A 27,870-nucleotide genomic window follows, 5' to 3' on the forward strand; every position below is an offset into this window, starting at 1 on the left:
TTAGCCAGAACGATGATTTATTAATGTACACGTGGTACGGTAATGATCAGAATGCTATACAGACCAAGTTATCACAGAGTTAGATTCAACACTCTTGGAACTACCCTTATGTGCAACTGGCCTCGTGCACGCTTTACAACCTTCTGCTGGTAGCTGGATGTCACCCGACTGATGCCTGACGCCATCTACTGGTGGGAGGTCACACTGCTGAGTACATGTAATATTATATACACGCTTCTCACATCATCTTGTAACTTCTCAAAATTATTGAGCAATTTATTTTTTCAAACAAATTCTGATAGCTCTGCAGTTTCTGGAAACATTTTGGTTGATTGTTTATTTTTTAAAACAAAGATCTAGTCTTTGCAATATAATTACCCAATACACCAATTCACTAATGATGATCAATGTTCACTACTGAATAATCATGAATAGAATTGTGTTCTTTTGCTATGAAATCAATACATAGTTAATATAGAAAAGGTACAGAAGGTGAAATGGCTGCAGGAAGCCACATGCTAGAGGTATAAAAGGGCTTCCTTGACCTTGTGAATACACTGTGAAAATGACAATTTTATAACTAAATGTGATTACACATGGTACTTACAGTTTCCTACATTACAACAGTGAATATGTTTCAAAAGTACTCCATTGGCTTTAAAACACTTTAGGAGGTCCAGTGGTAGTGAGAGGTTTTATAGAAATGTTCATTTATTCTAATTGTCTGCAAACTAAGATTTTTTACACTCGATGTCCTCACCAGAATCATTGATGAAGACTGAGTCTTAATTTTGTGTAATAACCATGGCGTTGACACAGTTTGAATACTTTGAATACTCTGTGAACCTCTAGACACACCATAAGCACAATTATTTGTTGTAAAACACAGCTAGTTGTTGTGATTTGGAATACAGTTTGTAAATGGTGGTCAAGCCTCTTTAGACTGTCATTTGATATATTCCAAAAAAGAAAACAAAATAGTTGAACTCTGGGATTAAATGGGTCGCTGTACAGAGAGCTGGGATGGGAAAATGGGCCACATAGACTCCTCTGTGCTCTCAGAGCCTTATGTCCCATGTAAAATGAGCGGTAACAACCTTGAACCTACTGCCTATGAGTGTAGGAGATGCAGAGACGACGGAAGAATTTCAATCGGAAATTGGACAGGTACTGAGAGAAATAAACCTACAGGGATTCGGGGATAGAACAGGGCAATGGACAGCCTGGCTTCCTCCACAGGGAGCCGACACAGTCTCAGAGGGCTGAATGGCCCTATTCTCCACCCTCCAGATGCTGTGATCTCAGGAGAGAAATTCAGCTGCTCCAGCCACTCCAACTAACTGGAGTCCCTTCTCCCTGGTGCCATTCTAGCACAATGGTTAGCACTGTTGCTTCACAGCACAGATCCGCAGATTCGATTCCTGGTTTGGGTCACTGTCTGTGCGGAGACTGCACGTTTTCCCTGTGTCTGCATGGGTTTCCTCCGGGTGCTCCAGTTTCCTACTACAAGTCCCTAAGATGTGCTTGTTAGGTGAATTGGAGATTCTGAATTCTCCCTCGGTGTAACCGAACAGGCGCCGGAGTGCGGCGACTAGGGGATTTTCACAGTAACTTCATTGCAGTGTTAATGTAAGCCCACTTGTGACAATAATAAAGATTATTATTATTGTAAATGTCCTCTGCACCCTCTCTAAGAACTTCACATGTTAAAGTGTGGGGCCCTATCTAGGGTTCCAGTCCAGAGGGATAGAATTGAAAAGCACGGAGGAAATGTTCAACTTGTTTAGAACCAGGGTTAGACTACACTGGGAGCACTGACAACATTGGTGATCTCCATTTAGAAAAAGGAAATAGAGGCACTGGATAAGGTGCAACAAAGATTCATAATAGACAGAACTGAGAGCATTTAATACTCATGATGTGGAGATGCCGACCATCAGGAGCAGAGAGACGCAGAGAGATCTGGGCGTGCAGGTCCACAGGTACTTAAAAGTGGCAGCACAGGTGGAAATGGTGGTGAAGCATATGGCATGCTTGCCTTCATAGGACGGGGTATCGAGTATAAAAGCTCAAACATTATGTAACAATTACATAGAATGTTGGTTAGGCCACATTTGGAATACTGTGTCCCAATTCTGGTCACTGCGCTACCAGAAGGACGTGGAGGCTTTGGAGAGAGAGTACAGAAAAGGTTTACCAGGATGTTGCCTGGTATGGAGGGTATTAGCTATGAGGAGAGATTGAATAAACGGGATTGTTCTCCCGAGAGAGACGGAGGCTGAGGGACGACCTGATAGAAGTTTATAAAATTATTAAGGATACAGATAGGGTGAACAGTTGGAGGCTTTTTCCCAGGGCGGAAATGACAATTACAAGGGGGCACAAGTTCAAGGTGAGGGTGGAAAGGTTCAGTGGAGATGTGCGGGGGAAGTTTTTTTACACAGTGGGTGCTGGTGGAGTGGAATGCTCTGCCAAGTGAGGTGGTTGAGGCAGATATGTTAGCGACCTTTAAGACTTATCTGGATAGGCACATAGACAGACAGGGTATAGAAGGATACAGGTGGTTGGTCTAGATAGGACACGTGACTGGTACGGGCTTGGAGGGCCGATGGACCTGTTCCTGTGCTGTATTGTTATTTGTTCTATACAGGGCCTTGGCAAGGCCGAACCAGGAATATTGTGTGCAGTTTTGGTCTCATTATCTAAGGAAGGATGTTCTTGCTCTAGAGGGAGTGCAGAGCAGGTTTACCAGACTGATTCCTGGGATGGTGGGACTGACGTATGAGAAATTGAATCAGTTAGGATTGTATTCGCTGGAGTTCAGAAGAATGGGGGATCTCAGAGAAACCTATAATATTCTAACAGGACTTGACAGGGTAGATGCAGGAAAGATTTTCCCAATGGTGGGAGTGTACAGAACCAGAGGTCGCAGTCTGAGGATACGGGCTAGACCATTTAGGACAGAGATTTCTTCAACCAGAGAGTGGTGAGTCAGTGGAATTTGTTACCACAGGAAATAGTTGAGGCCAATACATTGCATGTTTTCAAGAAGCAGTTAGATATAGCACTTTGGGCGAAGGGAATCAAAGGATATGGAGGGGAAAGCGGGATTAAGCTATTGAGTTGAATGATAAGCCATGATCATAATGAATGGCAGAGTAGGCGGGAAGGGCCAAATGGCCTCTTCCAGCTCCTATTTTCTATGTTTCTTTGTAATCCCATCCCACACTAAGAGGAGGTGAATGGCTTCTCCCTAGTGTGAATTCGCTGATGTTTCCGCAGGACGGATGAATCACTGAATCCCTTCCCACACTGAGAGCAGGTGAACGGCCTCTCCCCAGTGTGAACTCGCTGATGTTTCCGCAGGATGGATGAATCAATGAATCCCTTCCCACACTGAGAGCAGGTGAATGGCCTTTCCCCAGTGTGAATTCGCTGATGTTTCTGCAAGGCGGGTGAATCAATGAATCCCTTTCCGCACTGAGAGCAGATGAATGGCCTCTCCCCAGTGTGAATTCGCTGATGTTTCAGCAGAGCGGATGAAGCTCTAAATCTGTGCCCACACTGAGAGCAGGTGAATGGCTTCTCCCCTGTGTGAACTCGCTGGTGTGTCTGCAGACTGGATGACTGAGTGAATCCCTGCCCACAGTGAGAGCAGGTGAAAGGACGCTCACCAGTGTGAACTCGCTGATGCTTCCGCAGGTTGGATAAATCATGGAATCCCTTCCCACACGGAGAGCAGGTGAATGGCTTCTCCCCAGTGTGAATTCGCTGGTGTTTCCGCAGGGCGGATGAAGAAAGGAATCCCTTCCCACACTGAGAGCAGATGAATGGCCTCTCCCCAGTGTGAATTCGCTGATGTTTCTGCAGGGCAGATGAATCAATGAATCCTTTCCCACACTGAGGGCAGGTGAATGGCCTCTCCCCAGTGTGACTGCGTTGATGAATCTTCAGCTCATATGGGGATCTGTATCCCTTCCCACAGTCCCCACATTTCCACGGTTTCTCCATGTTTTGGGTCTCCTCGTGTCTATCCAGATTGGACAGTCACTGGAAGCCTTGTCTATACACAGAACACGTGCAGTCTCTCCTCACTGAATGGTGTGATGTTTTTTCAGGCTGTGTAATAGTTGATGCTCTTTTCAGTAATTTCACTGGAAATCTCTCACTCGGGTGTGTTTTGTGTGGGTCTCGGTGCTTTTCCAGTCACACTAATGTTTCCTCAGTTAGTTCACTGGAACACTCTCACTCGGGTGTGTGTTGTTTGGGTCTCGGTGCTTTTCCAATCACATGCACGTTTAAAATCTTTTGAAGCCGACAGATCGGACAAACATTTCTCCTTCTTGCCGATGATATCCAGAGCCCGATGATATTCAAATCAGAAGGAATCGAGTGAGTTTGTCACATCGAGACATGATGTTTGAGATTTCTGTCTATAATTCTTCCTCTTCCAATATCCTTCAAAAACAATTTACAAACGTCATCATTGTTAGTACAGGATAGAAATTCAGATCGGACAATTCTATTTCAATGGACATTATTTACTCTATTGTTCTCAAAAAGCTATGAATCTCCATCCCACACAATCTCCCTCCATTCTCACTCTGCTGTGTCTAATATTCAGCCTCCCAATTCTCCTGAAGGTGCTGATTCATGTTGATTGATAGATCAGCTCATTGCTTCCTGTCCAAGACACAGAGATTATAACAGGAGCAAGAGTAGACCATTCGGCCCACTGAGTCTGCTCAACCATTCAATGAGATCCTTGGCCGATCTACCTCAGCACCATTTTCCCCACACGGTCCCCATATCCCTCGATATCTTCAATATCTAGAAACCTGTTAATATTTGTCTTGAACATACCTGATGACTGAGGCTCCACATTCCTCTGGGGTAGAGAATTCCAAAGCTTCACCACATCCACGAGTGAAGAAATCCCTCCTCATCTCAGCTTTCTCTCTATTTTCGCCTGTTCCCCATAACCCTTAACTACATTGTCAATAAAATATCTGTCAAACTTGTGCTTCAATATATTCAATGACTCCCAGATACAACTGGTCCCTGTGGAAGAGAAATCCAAAGACTAACAACCCTCTGAGGGAAGAGATGACTGGAAATCTATAACGTAGCTACAGTCTTACATTACAAGACAAGAAATAATAATACATTTACTTTATTACAAACTAAATAATATATCTAATCTGGACCATGCAACAACACTCGCGATATCTCTGTCCATTATTAATTTAATTGCCCTGAAAAGTCAGCCATCTCCTGGGGAACCCACCCCTTTAATTGTGAACATTAGGAAAGAGACAATCTTTTTTGAAATAGATTTAGAGTAACCAATTATTTATTTTTTTTGCAATTAAGGTGCAATTTAGCGTGGCCAATCCACCTACTCTGCACATCTTTGGGTTGTGGAGCTGAGACCCATGCAGACACAGGGAGAATATGCAAACTCCACACGGACAGTGACCCAGGGCCGGGATCGAAGCCGGTAAGGCCCTGTGAGGCAGCAGTGCTATGCTTTTAGTCAGTCAAATAAATGCGTCAACCGGTTAAGGCAATGTTTTTCAAACTTTTTTTCCGGGGACCCATTTTTGTCAACCGGCCAATCTTCGCCGGCCGACCTTCGCGACCCACCATTTTCTCTTACCTTGTTTGCTGCTGACAAAATGAAGGATTCGCAATCGTGTCCAAAGCCCGTGATGTCAATGTTCAGGGGGCAAGACCTGCTCTCTGCCTCCGTTCTAGAATACATCAAATTTTGTTTTCAATCTTCTGCGTCTCTGATTGTGCAAATTCGCTGGCAACAGCTGGCTCTTTGTTTTTTTTTTGGGGGGGGGGAGGGGTTTATTTGATAAAGTTTAACAGGAGAAAAATGCAGAAACTGAAAATGTTTTCATCCTCTAGAAATTGGAGTTTCACCACATTGTTTTTTGAAGACTAAAGGGATTAAGGGTTATGGTGTTCGGGCCGGAAAGTGGAGCCGAGTCCACAAAAGATCAGCCATGATCTCATTGAATGGTGGAGCAGGCTCGAGGGGCCAGATGGCCTACTCCTGCTTCTAGTTCTTATGTTCTTATTTCACTTAAACATTACAATTAAAAAAGTTAAAAAATAAAAGATACTTAAAAATCAATCAATTAATTGATAAAACTTCCAAATACGACCTGCAGGCACTTTGTTTTGGAATGTTTAAAAATCAAGATTAAAAACGCTGACATTCTTTGTTGAAGTTACAGCTGCGGTGAAACCATCGTTGGATCACTCGCCATTCTTGAGTAAGAGACTTCCACTTCATCAGCATCAAAGTTCAGAAAGCAACCAATCACATCATTCTCCCCAAACTTTTTGCAGCCGGCTTTTAACAATGCCGGCTGCGAACGGCCTTCAAAAAGGCTGCGACTAGACTTTAAAAAATGCGGCCGCACTGCGCCTGCGTGCCCCGCTCATCGGTGCGCATGCGCAAAACTCACGTGCAAGACGCTGAGCATGCGCACCGGTGAGCGAGCACGCATGCGCAGTGCGGCCACATGGTTTTTATATGTTTGTGGCCATTTTGAAGGCCGCTTGCAGCCGACATTATTAAAAGTCAGCTGCTGCGGCTGTTGCGCATGGATTTGCGCGTTCGGGAGCGCCGCGATGGACGGCTCCGCGACCCTCCCGATACCTGCCCACAACCCACCCGCGGGTCGTGCCCCCGACTTTGACAATGCCTGTGTTAAGGAGATGGGTGGGAGGAGTTGGAAACACTTTGTGGAGCCGTGAACCTTCACGTAAATATTTTTTCTCCCAATTAAGGGGCGATTTAGTGTGGCTCCAGTTTGGGCTCAAATCATCAATGAGGACTCTGATCTCTGGGAAGGAAGGAAACCCTGGCAGGTGGGCAGGGAGGATTCACAAACACCCGCTGGAGACCCCAAGCTCCCAATAAGACCCATTGATTTTATTGTCAGTCTGCAGACAGGAGCTGGAGAACTGAACCCAGGCAGAGGAGAGGGAGGGAGGGAGAAAACTGGGAGTGGAGGAAAGAAATGGTGCAGAAGGTGAGATGGGTTTGGATTTCAGTCCAGGGAGGAGGGAGAGTGTGTGGGACTGGGATTTCCAGCTTTGGGGGAACAAGAGAGGAAAAAATGTTCCAGAGGAACTAGAATTGTCTGTTCAGAATTTCTATCCTGGACTGACAGTGATGACTTCATTTTTTTTTAAGATTTGAAAAAAATTACATTTAGAGGACCCAATTATTTTTTTCCCCAATTAAAGAGTAACTTTAGCGTGGCCAATTCACCTACCTGCCAGATATTTTTGGATTGTGGGGGACAGACCCACGCAGACATGGGGAGAATGTGCAAACTCCATACGGACAGTGACCCAGAACCGGGATCAAACCTGGGTTCTCGGTTAACCACTGAGCCACCGTGCCTGCCCCTAATGAAAGCTTTTGTAAACTCCTTTTACAGGATATTACAAAGGGAGAAGTTACAGATGGAAACTCAAATCAAACTTCACAAAGGGCAGCACGGTAGCATTGTGGATAGCACAATTGCTTCACAGCTCCAGGGTCCCAGGTTCGATTCCGGCTCGGGTCACTGTCTGTGCGGAGTCCGCACATCCTCCCCGTGTGTGCGTGGGTTTTCTCCGCGTGCTCCGGTTTCCTCCCACAGTCCAAAGATGTGCAGGTTAGGTGGATTGGCAGTGTCCAAAATTGCCCTTAGTGTTGGGTTGGGTTACTGGGTTATGAGGATAGGGTGGAGGTGTTGACCTTGGGTAGGGTGCTCTTTCCAACAGCCGGTGCAGACTCGACGGGCCGAATGGCCTCCTTCTGCACTGTAAATTCTATGATAATCTATGATAATCAAGATTTAACAGAGTCACTCCATTCATCAGGACCTGAATATCATTGGCCCGTGAATGTGGAAGAAGAAATGTTTGTCTGTTCTGTCTGTAGGAAAAGGTATCAAGAACAGTGTGACTGAAAAAACCCCGAAACACACACGACTCGCATGAGAGTGATCCAGTGAACTGACTGTGGAAAGAGCTTTAACCAGTTACTCAGTCTGAAAAAATATCACACCATTCACAGCTGGGAGAGACCGTACACATGTTCTCTGTGGGGACAAGACATAAACTGATCGTCAAACGTGGAAAGGGACAAGGACACCAGCAGCTTGCTGAAACCATGGAAATGTGGGGACTGTGGGAAGGGATTCAGATCCCCATGTGAGCTGGAGATTCATCACCATAGTCACACCGGCGACAGAGCACTCACCTGTTCTGAGTGTGGGAAGGGAGTCCCTCAGTGAGGATTTAACAGGATGTAGGAGCCGAGCTGGTGAGGAAGCGAGTGGCTTTTAATAAGGTTCAGACTGCTCTATGTGAGAAAGGAGTTTGATTCGGGGGGTATACCCGGCATAGCTGCGGCTACATAGGAGTCTAAAGACTTCCATTTTGAGACACTGGAGGAGGTGAATGCCTTCATTGTAAAGCATGAACTGGGGTCCAGTTATCTGTATTGGACAAGATCTACCTTTCCTGTGGGGTGGGATGGGTGTTGTGATATCCTCTATATAGTTTTTGGTATTTTCTGATAAAATCTGTTTAAGGATGAAGTGAGATTTTCTTTATGAAGCACAATGTAGATATATAGGGGGTGAGGAGGGAGACGGGTGAGCTGACAGATGACTAAAGAACTGTTTTTGTTTTACTCTGAGTGTATGGATACGTCTGTGGCAGCCATCTTGGGTGGACTCTTGGCCTGTACATTTTGAAGATTCACTGGATAGTCCCTCATGGCGGATTCCGTGATGGGGGGATGGGGAGAACCCTGATTCAGCTGGTCACCTGGAACGTAAGGGGATTGGGTGGACCTGTGAAGAGGTGGAGGGTGTTCACTCACCGAAAGAATCTAAATGCTGCTGTGGTGTTCTTTCAGGAGACTCACTTGCGGGTTGGAGATCAGACCAGACTGTGGAGAGGTGAGCCAAGTGTTTCACTCGGGCTTTGACGAAAGGCTCAAGGTGCTGCAATTATTTTGTTTCATAAATTTAGAGTACCCAATTCATTTTTTTAAATTAAGGGGCAATTTAGCATGGCCAATTCACCTACCCTGCACATAGAAATTTCATAGAATTTACAGTGCAGAAGGAGGCCATTCGGCCCATCGAGTCTGCACCGGCTCTTGGAAAGAGCACCCTACCCAAGGTCAACACCGCCACCCTATCCCCATAACCCAGCAACCCCACCCAACACTAAGGGCAATTTTGGACACTAAGGGCAATTTATCACGGCCAATCCACCTAACCTGCACATCTTTGGACTGTGGGAGGAAACCGGAGCACCCGGAGGAAACCCACGCACACACGGGGAGGATGTGCAGACTCCGCACAGACAGTGACCCAAGCTGGAATCGAACCTGGGACCCTGGAGCTGTGAAGCAATTGTGCTATCCACAAGGCTACCGTGCTGCCCACTTTGGGTTGTGGGGGTGAAATCCACACAAACACGGGGAGAATGTGCAAACTCCACAGGCAGTGACCCAGAGCTAGGATCGAACCTGGGACCTCGGCTCTGTGATGCAGCAGTGCTAACCGCTGCACCACCATGCTGCCCGTGAGGTGCTGCAATTCTATTCGATAAACAGGTCCCGCTTTCGGTCACTAAGATCATTGCGGACAGTAATGGGAGATACATGGTGGTCAGTGGGTCGTTGCCCCTAACTGGGACAATGTGTCATTTGCAAAATAATTGTTGGGACCCATCCCAGACCTGGATACACATCAATTGATTCTTGGAGCAAATCTCCATTGCGTACTGGATCTTAAATGGACTGGTCCAAGCCCATTCAACTGCTACAAAAACAGGAAAAGGGAATGAAACCGGACGGACCACCCGGCAGTGACCCAGGCACCGGAAACGACAACAGCGAACCCGGCAAAAGATAAAGGAAAGTTGTTCATTAGCAGATTGTAAAAGGATTATGGGACACAGATTTATGATTGTGAGCAAGATCTAAAGGGAAGATTTTACACAGTGAGTGGTAATGACCTGAACTCAATGCTTGCACACAAAGGTCGATAATCTCCAGGTCCTGGCAACTCGAACAGTGGTGCTAAAATTTGATGTGAGGATTGGTTGTGAGTTTTCTGTCTGCGAATCCCTTTCTAAGCCCCTGTGAAAGAAGTTTACAAAGGCATTACTGTCAGTCTAGAAATGAACTTCAGGAAAGATAAACATTTCTCCTGGTTTGAATTTGCTGTGTGTAAATCCTCCCCTACTAATCCCCTGTAAAAGGAGTTTCCAAAATTAATCACCATCAGTCCAGGATAGAAATTCACCATATTCTCCCCTCCTGCTCCCTGATCCAGGATGACCGCTCATGCCCCCCGCTGCACACTGTCCCTCTTGTCATCAGCAGTCCCTCGATTTGAGGGTGTTGTCTACTCAGGGTTGGGAGTTTCTGCCCTGGGTCATCATGTGACTGAACAGAGCCGCAGAGCTTTGGACACATGGGACAGGATGTCCAATGAATCATAGAATCTACAGTGCAGAAGGAAACCATTCGGCCCATCGAGTCTGCTCCTGCATTACCTGATCTGGCCAACTCACTGAAATGTGGTTTATTCTGAATTGCCCAGCAAGCCACTCAGTTTAAGGGCAATTAGGAATGGGCAACCAAGCTGATTTGCCCGTGACACTCGCACCCCATAAAGAATAGAGAAAATCAAAGGGCTGTTTCCAGTGCCGGTTTGAAAGGAATCAGTACTGGGCCCTTCACTCCTGGTGACATCACTGATTTGAAAGTAAATGTAGGAACATGAATAAGAAGTTTACCTGTGACACAAAAATGATTAAACACTTGATAGTGAGGAAGAAAGCTGGAGGCAAAACAAGGCAAAGGATTTCATGATAAATGACAGGACAGGACTAGTTAGGCCAGAGAGAGATTTCTGTGTAGAGGAAGATTGCACCAGAGAGAACACAGAGGGGATTTAAGAACATCAGCCAGAAATTAACAATGCTTGCGCAGAGGAAAGTTTGGACAAACTGGGCCTGTTTTCTTTGGAACTGAAATGTCTGAAGGGAAACCAAAATGAAATTTTCAAAAGCAGCCTGGTCGGTAGAGCATGGGAGTCTTAATCCCAGGGCCGTGGGTTCAAGACCCACGTTGGGCGCTTCAGCTTCTTTAATCTGAGAACATTGAGCTGAACTGTTTTATGGGCGGCACGGTAGCACAGTGGTTAGCACTGTTGCTTCACAGCGCCAAGGTACCGGGATTAATTCCCACTTGGGACACTGTCTGTGCGGAGCATGCACGTTCTCCAGTGTCTGTATGGGTTTCCTCCCACAAGTCCCGAAAGACGTGCTTGTTAGGTGAATTGGACATTCTGAATATATATATATATATAAGTATATATAAATGATTTGGAGGAAAATGTAACTGGTCTGATTAGTAAGTTTGCAGACGACACAAAGGTTGGTGGAATTGCGGATAGCGATGAGGACTGTCAGAGGATACAGCAGGATTTAGATTGTTTGGAGACATGGGCGGAGAGATGGCAGATGGAGTTTAATCCGGAAAAATGTGAGGTAATGCATTTTGGAAAGTCTAATGCAGGTAGGGAATATACAGTGAATGGTAGAACCCTCAAGAGTATTGAAAGTCAAAGAGATCTAGGAGTACAGGTCCACAGGTCACTGAAAGGGGCAACACAGGTGGAGAAGGTAGTCAAGAAGGCATATGGCATGCTTGCCTTCATTGCCCGGGGCATTGAGTATAAGAATTGGCAAGTCATGTTGCAGCTGTATAGAACCTTAGTTAGGCCACACTTGGAGTATAGTGTTCAATTCTGGTCGCCTACACTACCAGAAGGATGTAGAGGCTTTAGAGAGGGTGCAGAAGAGATTTACCAGAATGTTGCCTGGTATGGAGGGCATTAGCTATGAGGAGCGGTTGAATAAACTTGCTTTGTTCTCACTGGACCGAAAGAGGTTGAGGGGCGACTGATAGAGGTCTACAAAATTATGAGGGGCATAGACAGAGTGGATAGTCAGAGGCTTTTCCCTGGGGTAGAGGGGTCAATTACTAGGGGGCATAGGTTTAAGGTGAGAGGGGCAAGGTTTAGAGTAGATACACGAGGCAAGTTTTTTACGCAGAGGGTAGTGGGTGCCTGGAACTCGCTACCGGAGGAGGTGGTGGAAGCAGGGACGATAGTGACATTTAAGGGTCATCTTGACAAATACATGAATAGGATGGGAATAGAGGGATAAAGACCCAGGTAGTGTAGAAGATTGTAGTTTAGTCGGGCAGCATGGTCGGCACGGGCTTGGAGGGCCAAAGGGCCTGTTCCTGTGCTGTACATTTCTTTGTTCTAATACTCTCTCTGTGCCCAAATAGGTGCCAGAGTGTTACTACTGGGGGATTTTCACAGTAACTTCATTGCAGTGTTAATGTCAGCCTACTTGTGACAACAATAAAGATTATTCTCAATGTATAAAATTCTGGGGGATCATGGTGGCACACTGGTTGTGTGCCTGCGTGCTGGGGACCCGGGTTCGATCCTGGCCCCGGGTCACAGTCTGTAAGGAGTTTGCACATTCTCCCATTGTGTGCGTTTCAACCCCACAACCCAAATATGTGCAGGGTAGGTGGCTTGGCCAAATTAAATTGCCCCTTGATTGGGAAAAATATCTAAATTTACATTTTTTAAATTTCTGAGGGATCTATATAGCTTGGATCGGAAGGTCCTATTCCCTTTGGTTGAGGGATACATATAAAAGGGGGCAGAGATTTAGGGAAGGACTAGGAGGTTTAGAGGATGGTGAGGATCTGTGACATGCTGCCGGAAATGATGGCAGAAACCCTCATAACATTTAAAAAGTATTTAGATTTACATCAATTCAGATGTCTCTTAAAAAGCTACAGACCATAATCTGGAAATTGGGATGAGACCGAATACCTACTTTGTAGCCATGGTGAGCTGAATGAAATGCAACAGGAACAACAAACTTGAATAAAATCCGGGATAGTAACTCACTACTAACAAGGTCAGCAGTTTGCCCAGTTTAGCTGCCAAGTATGCTAATGTGGTAATTTTAAAATGTACCTGCATACATAAGAGTACAACAGCAAATTATTTAACTTCTCCAATGTGATCGGTGTAATTAGTCTCAAATTTAACCTGGAATGGTCATTTACATTTTCCCAGTCATTCTTGATATCTGAAATCTTTGTCCTCAGACAGAACAGAAAAACCATTTTACCTCCCAATGATATTCAGGTCCTGGTGAATGGAGTAACTCTGTCAGATGATGATGTTATGTTTGGTTTGAAATTCCCGTTAGTAAATCCTCCTCTTTCTAAAGGAGCTTCCAAAGGAATTTAACTCTCAGTCCAGGAGAGGAAATTCACAAAAGTGTCTCTCTTCGGGCTTCCGGGTCGAGAACGATCGCGCATGCGCCCTGCTGCACCTGATAAAGATGGCGGCCGCGCATGCGCCCTGCTGCACCTGAGAAAGATGGCGGCCGCGCAGGCGCCCTCAACACCAAAACTGATGACAGCCGTTTACAGGGGCCGATCAGACAGAAAAACACCTATGCGGCCGCCCCATTCGGTACAAACACCGAACTGTATCAAAAGTGCCGGAACCAATTCATCACTCTAAGGAACGTAACGGAACAATGGCGGATTAGTCCACCCGGAATGCCGGGCGCGGATGAATACGCCCTATCTCCATCACAGGAGCCAGAACGAGTCGGCATCAGAATGTCCCGCCCCCGGAAGTCGCCTCTCTGTGCGGAGCATGCGCGGTGCTGCTCCGGGCTGAGCGCAGCCGCAGTGATAGTGAGTCCAGCTCCCAAACGCTGAATGAGATCCGCCGCCAGCCCAGACAATCGTGACAACCCAAACCCCCCATGATGTGGAGATGCCGGCGTTGGACTGGGGTGAGCACAGTCAGAAGTCTTACAACACCAGGTTAAAGTCCAACAGGTTTGTTTCGATATCACTCCTTGGAAGGAGCAGCGCTCCGAAAGCTGGTGATATCGAAAAAAACTGTTGGACTTTCTCCTGGTGTTGTAAGACTTCTTACCAAACCCCCCCAATAAGACCCATTGGTTTTATTGTCAGTCTGCAGACAGGAGCTGGAGAACTGAATCCAGGCAGAGGAGAGGGAGGGAGAAAACTGGGAGTGGAGGAAATAAATTATGCAGATGGTGAGTGGGGTTCGGATTCCAGCCCAGGGAGGAAGGAGAGTGTGTGGGACGGGGATTTCCAGCTTTGGGGGAACAAGAGAGGGAAAAATGTTCCAGCGAAACTAGAATTGTCTGTTCAGAATTTCTACCCTGGATTGACAGTGATGACTTTTGTAAACTCCTTTTACAGGATATTGGAAGTGGAGGATTGGATGACAGAAAACTCAAACCAAACATCACATCGAAATTTGACAGTCACTCAATTCAGTAAGAGCTCAATATCTTCATTCCTTTTGAATTTGGAAGGAGAAGTGTTTGTTCTGTTTCAGCAAGGTGACTGCAAAAGCACCGAGACTCACCCCAATGAGAGTTTTCCAATCCACTGACTGTGGAGAGAGTTTTAACCAGTTACACAGCCTCAAACAAATGTATCACATCATTCACTGCAGGGAGAAATTAAATGCTTGTTTGTGAAAAAATGAAATGAAAGTGAAAATCGCTTATTGTCACAAGTAGGCTTCAAATGAAGTTTTACTGTGAAAAGCCCCTAGTCGCCACATTCTGGCGCCTGTTCGGGGAGGCTGGTACGGGAATTGAACTGTGCTGCTCACCTGCCTTGGTCTGCTTTAAAAGCCAGCGATTTAGCCCAGTGTGCTAAACCAGCCCCAGGCTAAACCAGTGTGGACAAAGCTTCAACCGGAAGAGACATAAAGACCCCTCACCATTTACATGTCCTGACTGTGAGAAGAGTTTTAAATGTAAAAAGGATCTGCTGACACATCAACGTATTCACACTGGGGAGAGACCGTTCTCCTGCTCCCTGTGCGGGAAACGATTCATTCAGTCATCCCATCTGCAGACACATCAACTTGTTCACTCTGATCACAATTTTTTAAACTGTCCTGACTGTGAGAAGAGCTTTTAAAACAAAAAGGATTTACTAACACACCAATATGCTCACACTGGGGAGAGACCATTCACCTGCTCTGTGTGTGGGAAAGGATTCAGCCGTCCATCTGCCCTACTGAACCACCAGAGAATTCACACTGGGGAGAGGCCATTCACCTGCTCTGACTGTGGGAAAGGATTCATTAATTCATCCAACATTCTGATACACCAGCAACTTCATACAGGGGATAGACTGTTCACCTGCTCTGAATGTGGGAAGGGATTCACACGTTCATACAACCTTCTGACACATCAGCAGGTTCACAGTGAGGAGAAGCTGCTCACTTGCTCAGTGTGTGGGAAGGGATTCACTCGTTCATCCAACCTATTGAATCACCAGCGAGTTCGCACTGGGGAAAGGCCATTCACCTGCTCTGTGTGTGGGAAGGGATTCAGTCAGTCATCCAACCTGCTCACACACCAGAGAGTTCACAGTGGGGAGAGGCCGTTCACTTGCTCCATATGTGGGAAGGAACTTTCTCATTTATCTTATCTTCTGGAACATCATCGAGTTCACACTGGGAGCGGACATTCAACTGTAATGTCTGAGGAAAGGGGTTTACTCACTGATCCCACCTGTTAACACACCAGCGAGTTCACAAGCAACTACAAGGTTTAGATTATACCCTCATTGATGCTGTTAATCATGTCCAGGACTAAATAATGTTCACTCTGACTGCCTTAATCTACTGATGAGGTTTATTATTCTGAATAAATGTGAAATAATTCAGCTTTGTTTGAAACGTTGTTGCAGATTTTTGTCTTTCCCACCTGAGTGTTGAACATCGCCTGTCTGGAGCTGAGAAATAACAATCTGGGGAAGGATCATACGGCAGGAACAGAGTTTCAGCCTGGACACAGTCCTTCAGGGTCACACTGAGAGAGACAAATTACACTTTGGTCTTTCTCATCACTCTTCGCTGGAAATGTAATAATAATAATTGCTTATACATGTAGGCTTCAATGAAGTTCCTGTGAAAAGCCCCTAGTCGCCACATTCCAGCACCTATTCGGGGAGGCCCGTACGGGAATTAAACCCGCGCTGCTAGCCTTGATCTGCATTACAAGCCTGCTGTTTAGCCCACTGTGCTGTCAAATCAGCGATTGGTGTAAAACTGTGATGTTCTTGATTGAATGTAAAGTAGCTGGTTTCAGTTTCCAGGCTGAAAATGCATCGGAATCCGTCTAAAACATTTTAATGTGTTTGTGTGACAGTCACAATGAATTCATTGAATTGAAACCTACTTAAAATAGATTGCTGGAAGTTTGCATTAAAATAGCAGCAGGAGGGCATCACAGGTACCTGGTAACAGCAGGGAGAATTAGACAATAGTTTCATTCCCAGGTAAAGAAGGAGCTGCAGCTTGTGTCCAAGAATTTCCAGTTTTATTGATCTGTGCTTCCCACATTCCGTCCTTTTAAACAAACCTCACCCCTACCAGCCTTTAACAATCATAAACATAACAGAGAAAAGGGCGAAGCTGTGTCTGCCTCTTTAACTGGGAGCTGAGCAGTGTCTCAGAGCCCCGACTGTCCCTTTAAGAATGAGTGATGTGTTCAGCTGAAGATTCCGATTGGCCGTTTTCTGGGTGGTCTCCTTATTCTGATCGTTCTCAGTGATCCTCGGGTGTGTGAACCTGCTCTCCTGTCTCTCATTCTCTTCTCTCAGATTATCACAGGCAGGAAGTCTGTTCATGGTGATAACATGAAACTGACGCTTGCTGTTTCATTCTCAGGTAACACAACTTCCTGTTTCTCTGCTGCCGGTTCCAAACCACACATCTGACATCTGAGCAGAAAATAAACCCATTGACCACAATCTGGTGAGAACATCTGTCAGTGCAGCCTATATCTGTCCACAGAGTCAGGGCAGAGTCACACAGATCACACTGCGGTGACATTTACAAATGAGCCGGTTATTTCTGTTCAGAGTCTCCATTCCCGGACAGAACCGGCTGTGTCTGTGGATCAGTCACTGAGTTCCCTCTGCTCTCTGTAGCTGGGAACTGATAACCTGCTCCCTTATATTTTATATCATTCTTTCTGTGTTACTTGTTTCCTCTATTTCTCAGCTTTTATCTCTTGCCACCTCGCCTTTCTGTTTTTTTAAATCTCTCAGTTCTTCTGTCAGTCTTTCTTTCTCCTTCCATCTATATTTCACTCCTATTCCTATTTAATTGAGGTGTTCAAAATCATGAAGTGTTTGTGATAGATTGAAGAAGGAAAAAGAGGGAGAAAAACAGAAAATGTTGGAAAACTCAGCAGTTCGGGCAGCATCGGTACTGAGAGAAACAGAGTTAACGTTTCGAGTCCCTGTGACTCAGAGCAGGAGAAACCGGTATTGTCCCTCTGAGATCAGGGAAAGTGAAGGGGAGATTTAATAGAGGTGTTTAAAATGAGGAAGGATTTGTGATAGTGTCGATGGGGAGAAACTGTTTCCCAAGAGCAGGAGGGTTTGTAACCAGAGGACACAGAGATTTAAGATATTTTACAACAGAATCCAAGGAGGTGTTGAGGAGAATTGTTTTTACACAGTGATGTTATGTGATGTGGAATTCACACTGACAGGCTGCAGGAAGCAGATTTAACAGTAAATTTCAAAGGGAATTGGATAAATTCTTGTGGACGGTAAATTGGCAGAGTTATGGTGAATGGGATTAATTGGACAGTTCACTCATCTTTGTGACATTCTGAATTTTGCTCAAACTGATGTTTTAACATTTGACCTTTTCAATCACAGTGTGTCTCAAAGAGAAGATTAAAACTTTGGTTTTGATGAGCTGTCGGACACGTTTCCTGTGTGACTGTGTAACTTGAGAACCACAAGAAGGAACTGAATATTTTCAGTACCTCTAACAGATGTACCTCGAATATCAGAAATCTCTGGAGTTCCCCATGTCCTCATTGCTGTCCCCTTGCGTATAACAGCTCTCAGTCAGGTGGAGTCAGTCACACGTGTCTCTGTCATGTTTCCATTCCTATTTTATCACACACCTCCCAGTGACACTCACCACAACACAGAAGCCTCAAAATATCATTGTTTCTTTTCACCTTGTCCTCCTATTACAATTGGATATTTACTGGGCCTTTTGTCTCCATTAATGTCAGCTTACATGCAGGTCAAATGACCTCAGAGGCACTGGAACCAGACTCTGTTTATTGTACCAGACTCCAATCAGCCAAGGACCTGCAGTGGTAACATACACCAGAATTGGAATAAAAGGCAGGTTATTGTCTAATAAAGGGTGCGGCCTGGTGGCCGCCTAGTGCTTAGGGCTCAATCATAAATCATAGAATGTACAGTGCAGAAGGAGGCCATTCGGCCCATCGAGTCTGCACAGGCCCATGGAAAGATCACGTTATCTAACCCCACACCTCCACCCTATCCCAGTTACCCAGCAACACCACCTAAACTTTTTGGACTCTAAGGGCAATTTTGCATGGCCAATCCACCAAACCGGCACGTCTTAGGAATGTGGGAGGAAACTGGAGCTGTCGGAGGAAACCCATGTGGACACGTGGAGAACGTGCAGACTCCGCACAGACATTGACCCAACACAGGAATCGAACCTGGGACCCTGGAGCTGTGAAGCAACTGTGCTAACCACTGTGCTACGGTGGCACTGCTGCCTCACAGTGCCAAAGTCCCGGGTTCGATCCTGGCCTGGGTCACTGTCCGTGTGGAGTTTGTAAATTCTCCCCGAGTCTGTGTGTGTCTCACCCCCACAACCCGAAGATGTGCAGAGTAGGTGGATTGGCCACACTAAATTTCCCTTGGAAAAAAATGAATTGGGTATACTAAAAATTTTTTTAAAAAAAGGTTATTGTCTAATGGGGCAGAGTAACACACACCAGAAGCGGATTATATTATGTGGTCAACAAACCATGACTACTTCACTATTATTTGAAAACCAAATTTAGTTTTGGTTCTCTTGATACTTACTGTATCATCATTACATTTGATCCAATGATGTTTTCACTCACATACTGCAGCCTGACTTATTATGGGAACAGACAGTGTTTGTTGCTCTCAAAGTGAGTGAATCCTTTGCTGTTCTCCTCTGGGCCCCATCTCCATTATTATTGTTACTGAGACTCTCACTGTTATTATTGGAGAATCAAGGAGCACGGTGGCACAGTGGTTAGCACTGCTGCCTCACGGTGCTGAGGTCCCAGGTCCCATCCTGGCTCTGGGTCACTGTCCATGCGGAGTTTGCACATTCTCCCTGTGTTTGCGTGGGTTTTGCCCCACAACCCAAAGATGTGCAGGGTAGGGGGATTGGCCACGTAGTCTAAAGTTATTTTTAAAAACATTATTGGACAATCAGCGAGTCAGCCTGAGCCTGTGGCGGCTGTCACCATCTGGAACTGTCACAATGCCCGGGTGATTGACAGCGGCTCCGGATCAATAGGAAGAAGAGGGGCAGGACTGATGGCCCGACCGAGAGGGGCTGGTCCTCCAACCAATCGGAGTGAATGAGGGGCGGGACCAGCTGATATTGAAGCATGCGCAGTATCAGTAATGGCGATGGAGAGCGGCTTCTTCTTTGCATCCATAATTTGTAAGAGGCGGTTAACAATATGTAGGGTGCGTGAGATCGCGGGGAAGGTCGGAAACGCTGCGCAAGCACATTGTGTGAGTCATTAAACTCTGAAAAGAGTTTACCGGATCCAGATTGTACTAAACGGGGCTGCAGCCCCTCATTTTCGGCCTGGATTAACGGCCGCCACCTTTATTGGACAGTACGAAGTCTTACAACACCAGGTTAAAGTCCATTAAAGTCCAGGTTAAAGTCCCGGGAACACTTCAGCAGTCAAGGGCATTCAGCCTCTGATTTCCGGGTAAGCGTTCTCCAAGGCGGCCTTCAGGACCCGCGACAACTCAGAATCGCCGAGCAGAAACTTATAGCCAAGTTCCGCACACATGAGTGCGGCCTCAACCGGGACCTGGGATTCATGTCGCATTACATTCATCCCCCACCATCTGGCCTGCGAAATCCTACCAACTGTCCTGGCTTGAGACAATTCACACCTCTTTAACCTGGGGTTACCCCATCTCTGGATCTGTAAAGATTTAATCACCTGCTAATGCTTGCATTCCTAGCATTGTTTGGCATCTTTGAATTTGTCTATATATGTGTTTCTGGAACAGACCTCTTCATTCACCTGAGGAAGGAGCAGCGCTCCGAAAGCTAGTGACATCGAAACAAACCTGTTGGACTTTAACCTGATGTTGTAAGACTTCGTACTGTGCTCACCCCAGTCCAACGCCGGCATCTCCGCATCATCTTTATTGGAATGAGTGTGCACCATGGCGCATGCGTGATCGCCATCTTTGTCGGGGGGCAACGTTTCGATGAGTGGGAGGAGCTTGTTACCCATTGTTCAGAATGCAGCCAACTTGTCCATCAAACTGTTATCACCCTTTCAGTCCCAATGTCTGAATGATGGGGCGGTGGATTGATGGAAAGAAAGGGAAATACATCCTCCTCTTCTGATCCCAATACCTGATGGTCTCAACATCTGTGGTTCTGTCCACCCATGGCAAAAACTCAAGACTCTGAGTAGACATCATCCTCAAATGAGGGACTGCTGATGACAATGAGGGGCAAAGTTATAGCGTGGAGAGGGCAGTACAGTGGTTAGCACTGGGACTACGGCACTGAGGTCCCGGGTTTGAATCTTGGCCCTGGGTCACTGTCAGTGTGGAGTTTGCAAATTATCCCTGTGTCTGCGTGGGTTTCACTCTCATGTGCAAGGTTGGTGGATTGACCATGCTAAATTGTCCCTTAATTGGAAAAAGTGAATTGGGTACTCTCGTTAGTTTAAAAAAATTATTGGACAATCAGCCTGAGCCTGTGGCGGCTCTCACCACCTGGAACTATCACAATGCCCGGGTGATTGACAGCGGCTCCGGACCAATAAGAAGAGGAGTGGCTGGACTGGAGGACCGACCAAGCGCAGCTGGTCCTCCAACCAATTGGAGTGAATGAAGGGCGGGGCCGGGCTGTGATTAAAGCTGCGCAGTATCAGTAATTGCCCCTTAATTGGAAATAAATTAATACAAAATAAATAATTGGGTACTCTAAATTTTTATTTTTTTTAAAGTTTAGCGGGGAGCATGAACTGGACGAGAGAGCAGGAGAAGGGAGTGTTGTGAATTTTCTATCCTAGACTGACAATCATAGAATCCCGTCAGTGCATAAGGAGGGCATTCAGCCCATCAAGTCTGCACAGATTCTCTGAAAGAACACCCTACCTAAGCCCCCGCCCTGTTCTCGTAACCCCACCTAGCAAACATATCTTTGGACATAAGGGGCAATTTAACACGGCCAATCAACCGTTGGACTGTGGGAGGAAATTGGAGCAGCCCGAAGAAATCTCCGCAAACACGGGCAGATAGTGACCCACACAGACAGTGACCCAAAAGGCCAGAATTGAATCCAGGTCCCTGGTGCTGTAAGGCAGCAGTGTTAATCGCTGTGCCACCCCACACAATAATGGATTTGGGAAACTTCTTTTACAGGAAGTTAGAAAGGGAGAATTTATGCACGACAAACCCAAACCACAAATTTATTTTCTGAATTCCATTTTTGAATTGACATTGTACCTTTTGTAAATTTCATTTTCAGGGTATTAGAAGAGGATTTACAGACCGGAACCTTGAGCAAACTCTTACATCACAATGTGACAGCTTCACTCGATTCATCAGGAAGTGAACATTATCGTCCTTTGAACGCAAGTGTTTGCATTTCAGGTCATTGCCATTCGCTGTGTTTACACACTCTCACATACACTCCCTCTCTCTGTCTCTCTCTCTCCCAAACTCTCTGTCCCACACACACCATCTCTCACTCTCTCCCGCACCCTCTCTCTCCGCCGCACCCTCTCTCTCACTCGCACCCTCTCTCTCACTCGCGCTCTCTCTCACTCACACCCTCACATACTCCCCTTCTCGCACAACTCCCCCTCTCTCACACACACACCCTCTCTCTCACACACTCTCCCTCTCTCCTCCCAAAGAGGTGAACCAGTTGTTTTTTATGACAACCCAGCAGTTTTCGTGGTCACCTTTTCCCAGTGCCGGCCCCACAAATGTCCAGATTCATTCAGCTCAATTTCACAACCTGTCTTTTGTGTTTTTGTGGGTTCTCTCTCACTCCCTATTTTCTGTTTTGAATCAATTTCGCAGAGTATTAGAAGTGAAGGAACTTCAGTCAGGAAATTCAAACTAAACATCACATCAAGATCTACACTCACCAAAACATTTGTAACATAAATATCATGGGAGTTTGAAGATGGAAGGAAGATGCACCGTTCACAGTGGGGAGAAACCGTACTCGTGTTCTGTGTGTGGACAAGGCTTCAGTCGATCATCTGGCCTTTCGAAACATAAAAACCGGGGAAAAACCATGGGAATGTGAGGATTGTGGGAACGGATTCGATTATCCATCCAAGTTGAAAATCCATCAGCGCATTCACACTGGGGAGACCGTTCACCTGCATTGAGTGCGGGAAGGGATTCATACACACATACCACTTGCAGACACACCAACACATTCATGCTGGGGAGAGGCCATTCACCTGTTCGCAGTGTGGGAAAGGATTTGCTCATTCCTCCAATCTGCTGAGACACCAGCGAATTCACACTGGGGAGAGACCATTTAAATGTCCAGACTGCGAGAAGTGTTATAAGAGTCCTGGGGAACTGATGTCCCATCAACGTGTTCACACCGAGGAGGTCGTTCAGGTGCTTTCACTGTGGGACTGGGTTCAGCCGATCATCTGACCTCTCTGTACATCAGCGAGTTCACACTGGGGAGAGACCATTTAAATGTCCAGACTGTGAGAAGTGTTATAAAAGTTCTGGGGAACTGATATCTCATCACCGTGTTCACACTGATGAGAGGCCGTTCAGGTGCTCTCACTCTGGAAGTGGATTCAGGCGATCATCTGACCTCACTGTACACCAGCGAGTTCACACTGGAGAGAAGCCGCTCACCTGCTCTGAGTGTGGGAGGGGATTCACTCAGTTATCCAACCTGCTGATGCACGAGCAAGTTCAGAAGTAACTTCAGTGATTGGATCTCGCTGTTAATCACATCCTGGACTGGAACATGTTCATTGGGGTCAGTTGCTGCTGATGTTCATAAACTCTAATCCAGTCACAAGGAATTAAATTCTGAATAAAAATCAAGTCAAATCAGTTTGTGTTAAACAAAGCGTGTGGTGTCTTTTTAATATCGCTAACACAAGTTAGTTCCTTTTGAAGGTCTCCTTCTCCCCATCTCCTCCATCCTCACCTCCAATAACAAGTGTGAGGCGCTCTCACAGCTTCTTTGTCACTAAGGTTAAGACAATCCGATCAGCTGCCTCTGCTGCTTTCCTCCACTAACCTACCGGACGAAACTATCTCTAAAGCCCATTTTTGTCCAAGTTCTGAACTTGCATCTTTCTCCATTTTCTCTCCCGTCAGAACTCACCTTGTCCATGAGACCCCCGTTCTCCTCGATTGATAATTCCCATAAACGGCTGACATCCCAACTTCTCCATGTGAGCTGATATTGTGAACAGCTCTCTCTCTCTGCTGGTACTGTCTCTCTCAGCATTGAATCCACTGTCACACCCATCCTAAAAAAACACGTTCCTCCCATCTTTACAAACTACTTCTCCATCTCCAAACTCCCTTTCCTATCCACAGTCCTTGTACTCGGTTTCCCCCAAGGATCTACCCTCAGTCCCTCCTATTTTCCCATCTACACACTGCCACTGGGTGGCATCATCCAAAAACACCATGTTCATTTTCACATGTACACTGCCAACACCCAGCTCTACCTCAGCCCCATCCCTCTCCATTCCTCCACTGTTAGTAAATTATCAAACTGCTTATCCCACATCCAATACTGGATGAAAGGTTTTCCTCCAATTAAAAATTGGGAAGACCAAAGCCATTGTCTTCAGTCACCATTAGAAATTCCATTCCCTAACTCCCGAGTCCATCCCTCTCCCTGGGAACTGTCTGAGGCTGAAACGCTCTCTGCACAAATTTGGTGTCAGATTTGACCTCAGGAGGACACTGCTGCCTCGTGGGGCCGAGGACCCGGGTTTGATCTCAGCCTGTGGAGTTTGCACATTCTTCCAGTGTCAGCGTGGGTCTCACCCCTACATACAAATGTGTGCAGAGTAGGTAGATTGGCAACGCTAAATAGCCATAAATGAATTTTATAAAATCTTCTATTTCTACATTCTGTCCCTTCCTGTCACATTCTGGTTATCATTGTCTGTCTTGCTACCCTGCACAACTGCCTTGTCCCTTCTCATCAACTTTCCAAATTTCTCCTCACCACAACCCTGTCTCCTCACCCACGAATAGGTTTAAAGCTCTCTCTGCAGCCCTGGTTGTGTGATTCATCCGGGCACTAGTTCCAGCGTGGTTCAAGTGAAGGTCACCCCAATGGTATAAACACTCTCTTTTGTCACTACTGGTGTCAGTATAATAATAATCTTTATTGTCACAAGTAGGCTTACATTAACACTGCAATGAAGTTACTGTGAAAATCCCCTAGTCACCACACTCCGGCGCCTGTTCAGGTACACGGAGAATTCAGAATGTCCAAATTACCTAACAGTACGTCTTTCGGGACTTGGGAGGAAACTGGAGCACCTGGAGGAAAGCCACACAAACACAGGGAGAACGTGCAGACTCTGCACAGACGGTGATCCTGGCGCTGTGAAGCTACAGTGCTAACCACTGTGCTACCATGAGTACCCTATGAATCAAACCCCATTTATCCAGGCAATCACTTAAAGTGAACATCTCATTCACTCTTTGCTAATTTACTCATGGCTCAGGTATTCATTTGGAACACATTTGTGATCGCTTTTTAATTGAGGTCAGGGCTGCCAGTGCGCCTTTAACAAATTCAGTTAAAGAAGCACGATTAAGATTAAAATGGAAATTTTGTGCCCAGAGATTTTCAGGGAATTAAAAGATTTGGGGAGGAGGGCAGGAAGTTGGAGATTAAACCAAGATCAGCCACGATCATAGTGAATGTTGGAGCGGCTCAATGAGGCTTATGGTTTACTCCTGCTCCTATTTCACATGTTCATATCCTGTGTATAGCCCAGACTGGGTGGTAGTTTGCCTTCCCTGAGGCCATCACTGAAACAGTTGGGTTTTCGTGACAACCCAGCAGTTTTCATGGTCACTTTTTCCCAGTGCCAGCCCCACAAATGACCAGATGAATTCAGCTCAATTTCACAACCTGCCTTTGTGTTTTTGTGGGTTCTCTCTCACTCCCTATTTTCTGTTTTAAATCAGTTTCACAGGGTGTTCGAAGGGGAGGATTTGCAGTTGGGAAACTGAAAACAAACATCACATCAGGATCTGAATATCATCGGATTTTGCACATGCAAGAAAATAGCAATGCTAGCAGTGCGGAGAAATGTGGGGACTGTGAGCAGGGATTCAGATCCCTGTCGGAGCTGGAAACCCATCAGCCCAGTCACACTGGGGAGAGACTGTTCACCTGCCCAGAGTGTGGGAAGGGATTCACCTGGTCATCCAATCTGCTGAGACACCAGCGAGTTCATAGTGGGGAGACTCCATTCACCTGCCCAGAGTGTGGGAAGGAATTCACTCGATCATCAGGGCTGCAACAAAACCATCGGGTTCACACTAGGGAGAGGCCATTCACCTGCTCCAAGTGTGGAAAGGGATTTACTGATTCTTCCACTCTGTTGAAATACCAGCAGGTTCACACGGATGAGAGACCTTTTAAATGTGTAGACTGTGAGAGGTGCTATAAAAGTTCCTTCAACCTAATGCGTCATGAGCGAGCTCACACTGATGAGAGACCGTTCAGGTGCTCGGACTATGGAACTGGGTTCAGGCAGTCATCGGAACTCATTGTACACCAGCGAATTCACACTGGGGACAGGCCGTTCACCTGCTCCAAGTGTGGAAAGGGATTCAGCGATTCATCCACCCTGCTGAAACACCTGCAGGTTCACACTGAAGCAAGACCATTTCAATGCACTGACTGTGGGAAGTGCTATAAAAGTCCTGTGGACCTGATGCACCATCAGCTTGTTCACACTGATGAGACACCATTCAGGTGCTCTCACTGTGGGACAGGGTTCAGGCAATCACCTCAACTGACTGTACACCAGCGAATTCACACCAGGGAGAGGCCATTCACCTGCTTCGAGTGTGGGAAAGGATTCACTCAGTCATCCACTCTGCAAAGACACCAGCGAGTTCACACTGGGGAGAGACCGTTCCCCTGCTTCGTGTGTGGGAAGAGATTCACTCGGTTGTCCATTCTCACAAGTCACCAGTGTGTTTGCAAATAATTAGTGATTGCAGCACGGTAGCATTGTGGATAGCACAATTGCTTCACAGCTCCAGGGTCCCAGGTTCGATTCCAGCTTGGGTCTCAGTCTGTGCGGAGTTTGCACATCCTCCCCGTGTGTGCATGGGTTTCCTCCGGGTGCTCCGGTTCCCTCCCACAGTCCAAAGATGTGCAGGTTAGGTGGATTGGCCATGATAAATTGCCCTTAGTGTCCACAATTACCCTTACTGTTGGGTGGGGTTACTGGGTTATGGGGATAGGGTGGAGGTGTTGACCTTGGGTAAGGTGCTCTTTCCAAGAGCCGGTGCAGACTCGATGGGCCGAATGGCCTCCTTCTGCACTGTAAATTCTATGTTAATCACATCCAGGAATGAACCTTGTTCATAAATGTCGATTTCTACTGATGTTTTATCAATAAAATTTGTCAGAAGAATCTAAGAAATTGAACTATTTTCTATTGTAATATTATCATTTTTTGTAACTGGTGAAGTGTGAGAGTGGCCCTTACAGTGGGAGAAAGAGTAGCTGTGTGAATTTAAACTGTGAGTTTGATGTGTTAATGAGCCCAGCTAGACTTCAAACCAGATGTTTACCAAAAAAATGTAGTCAAGTTGGGTAGAGAACAGAAACAGATGTGAATGGGTGGTTGTGATTCAAAAGATGCAAGGTGTGAAAGAAAGGTGTCAGGAATGAAGTATGGATAAAGTAAATTCACTTTTTTAAATTATGAATGTTAAAGTAAAGAGATTATGTTAATCAATTCTGGGAGAGATTGGTTCGAAAGAAATTGGGTAAAACGATGGCGAGATCAAAGGGAAAGAATGTAGTTAAGGGGATACTGAAATAAAGATTGCTTATTGTCACACGTAGGCTTCAAATGAAGTTACTGTGAAAAGCCCCTGAAACCTGTTAAGATACTGTTTGAATCTCAGCCCAGAAAGCTGTGTGAAGGAAGTCAGATTTGAAAAGCCAGTTAACTGGTTAACCTCGAGCAAATTGGAGTAAAGGCACAGTTTGGGACAAGGTTTCTGCATTTTATAGATCTTAAAATCTATAAGGCGTTGCTGGACAGATTGGGAAAGGTTAGCTCTGAGGTAGTTAAATTAAGATTGTTTGGAACTGTTTAAAGTATTGGGATGTGTGAAGTCATTTTATTTATTTTCCTATTCCATCATAAACATTTGCTTTTCTAAGAAACCATCACGAGTAGTCGGGGCCATCATTTCTGGAGTTCAAAACCTCTCCTTGTGCTATACAAATTGCAAAGACAAACTGAGGACAAATGTCTCAAAGTTCCTTTCTGGCCGTGCCGTTAACAGTAAATAAACTCCAGCTCAGTTATAGGGGTTAATATTCCAGGTAAAAGTCAAAT

The 27,870-nt window shown here is 45.9% G+C and overlaps 2 protein-coding genes across 12 annotated transcripts; one reads left to right on the top strand and one right to left on the bottom strand.

Moving 5' to 3' along the window:
• LOC140418629 (uncharacterized) lies at nucleotides 1–13,741 on the bottom strand. Of its 4 annotated transcripts, XM_072502189.1 has the most exons (5): nucleotides 13,267–13,741; nucleotides 10,051–10,174; nucleotides 5,660–5,753; nucleotides 4,864–5,061; nucleotides 1–4,458 (listed from the first exon to the last, which is right to left on the bottom strand). In XM_072502189.1, the coding sequence occupies exon 5, from the start codon at nucleotides 4,009–4,011 to the stop codon at nucleotides 3,229–3,231; it is 783 nt and encodes a 260-aa protein (XP_072358290.1). In that variant the 5' UTR covers nucleotides 4,012–4,458; nucleotides 4,864–5,061; nucleotides 5,660–5,753; nucleotides 10,051–10,174; nucleotides 13,267–13,741; the 3' UTR covers nucleotides 1–3,228. The 4 variants fall into 4 exon arrangements, with proteins under 4 accessions (XP_072358290.1, XP_072358287.1, XP_072358289.1 ...); XM_072502186.1 differs by lacking the exon at nucleotides 4,864–5,061; XM_072502188.1 differs by lacking the exons at nucleotides 4,864–5,061; nucleotides 10,051–10,174.
• On the top strand, nucleotides 13,723–26,940 carry LOC140418615 (uncharacterized). Of its 8 annotated transcripts, none has more exons than XM_072502142.1 (4): nucleotides 13,741–13,947; nucleotides 14,387–14,463; nucleotides 21,777–21,901; nucleotides 25,466–26,940. In XM_072502142.1, exons 1-4 carry the CDS (start codon nucleotides 13,918–13,920, stop codon nucleotides 26,497–26,499), a joined length of 1,266 nt encoding a protein of 421 aa, XP_072358243.1. In that variant the 5' UTR covers nucleotides 13,741–13,917; the 3' UTR covers nucleotides 26,500–26,940. The 8 variants fall into 8 exon arrangements, 3 of the variants coding, with proteins under 3 accessions (XP_072358243.1, XP_072358244.1, XP_072358245.1); XM_072502143.1 differs by lacking the exon at nucleotides 13,741–13,947 and adding an exon at nucleotides 13,957–14,217; XR_011945172.1 differs by lacking the exons at nucleotides 21,777–21,901; nucleotides 25,466–26,940 and adding an exon at nucleotides 15,899–17,923 and having other exon boundaries at nucleotides 13,723–13,947.
• The last annotated feature ends 930 nt before the right edge of the window (nucleotides 26,941–27,870 follow it).

The sequence above is a fragment of the Scyliorhinus torazame genome, chromosome 5 (genome assembly GCF_047496885.1).
Source record: "Scyliorhinus torazame isolate Kashiwa2021f chromosome 5, sScyTor2.1, whole genome shotgun sequence".
Classification (NCBI taxonomy): Eukaryota; Metazoa; Chordata; class Chondrichthyes; order Carcharhiniformes; family Scyliorhinidae; genus Scyliorhinus; species Scyliorhinus torazame.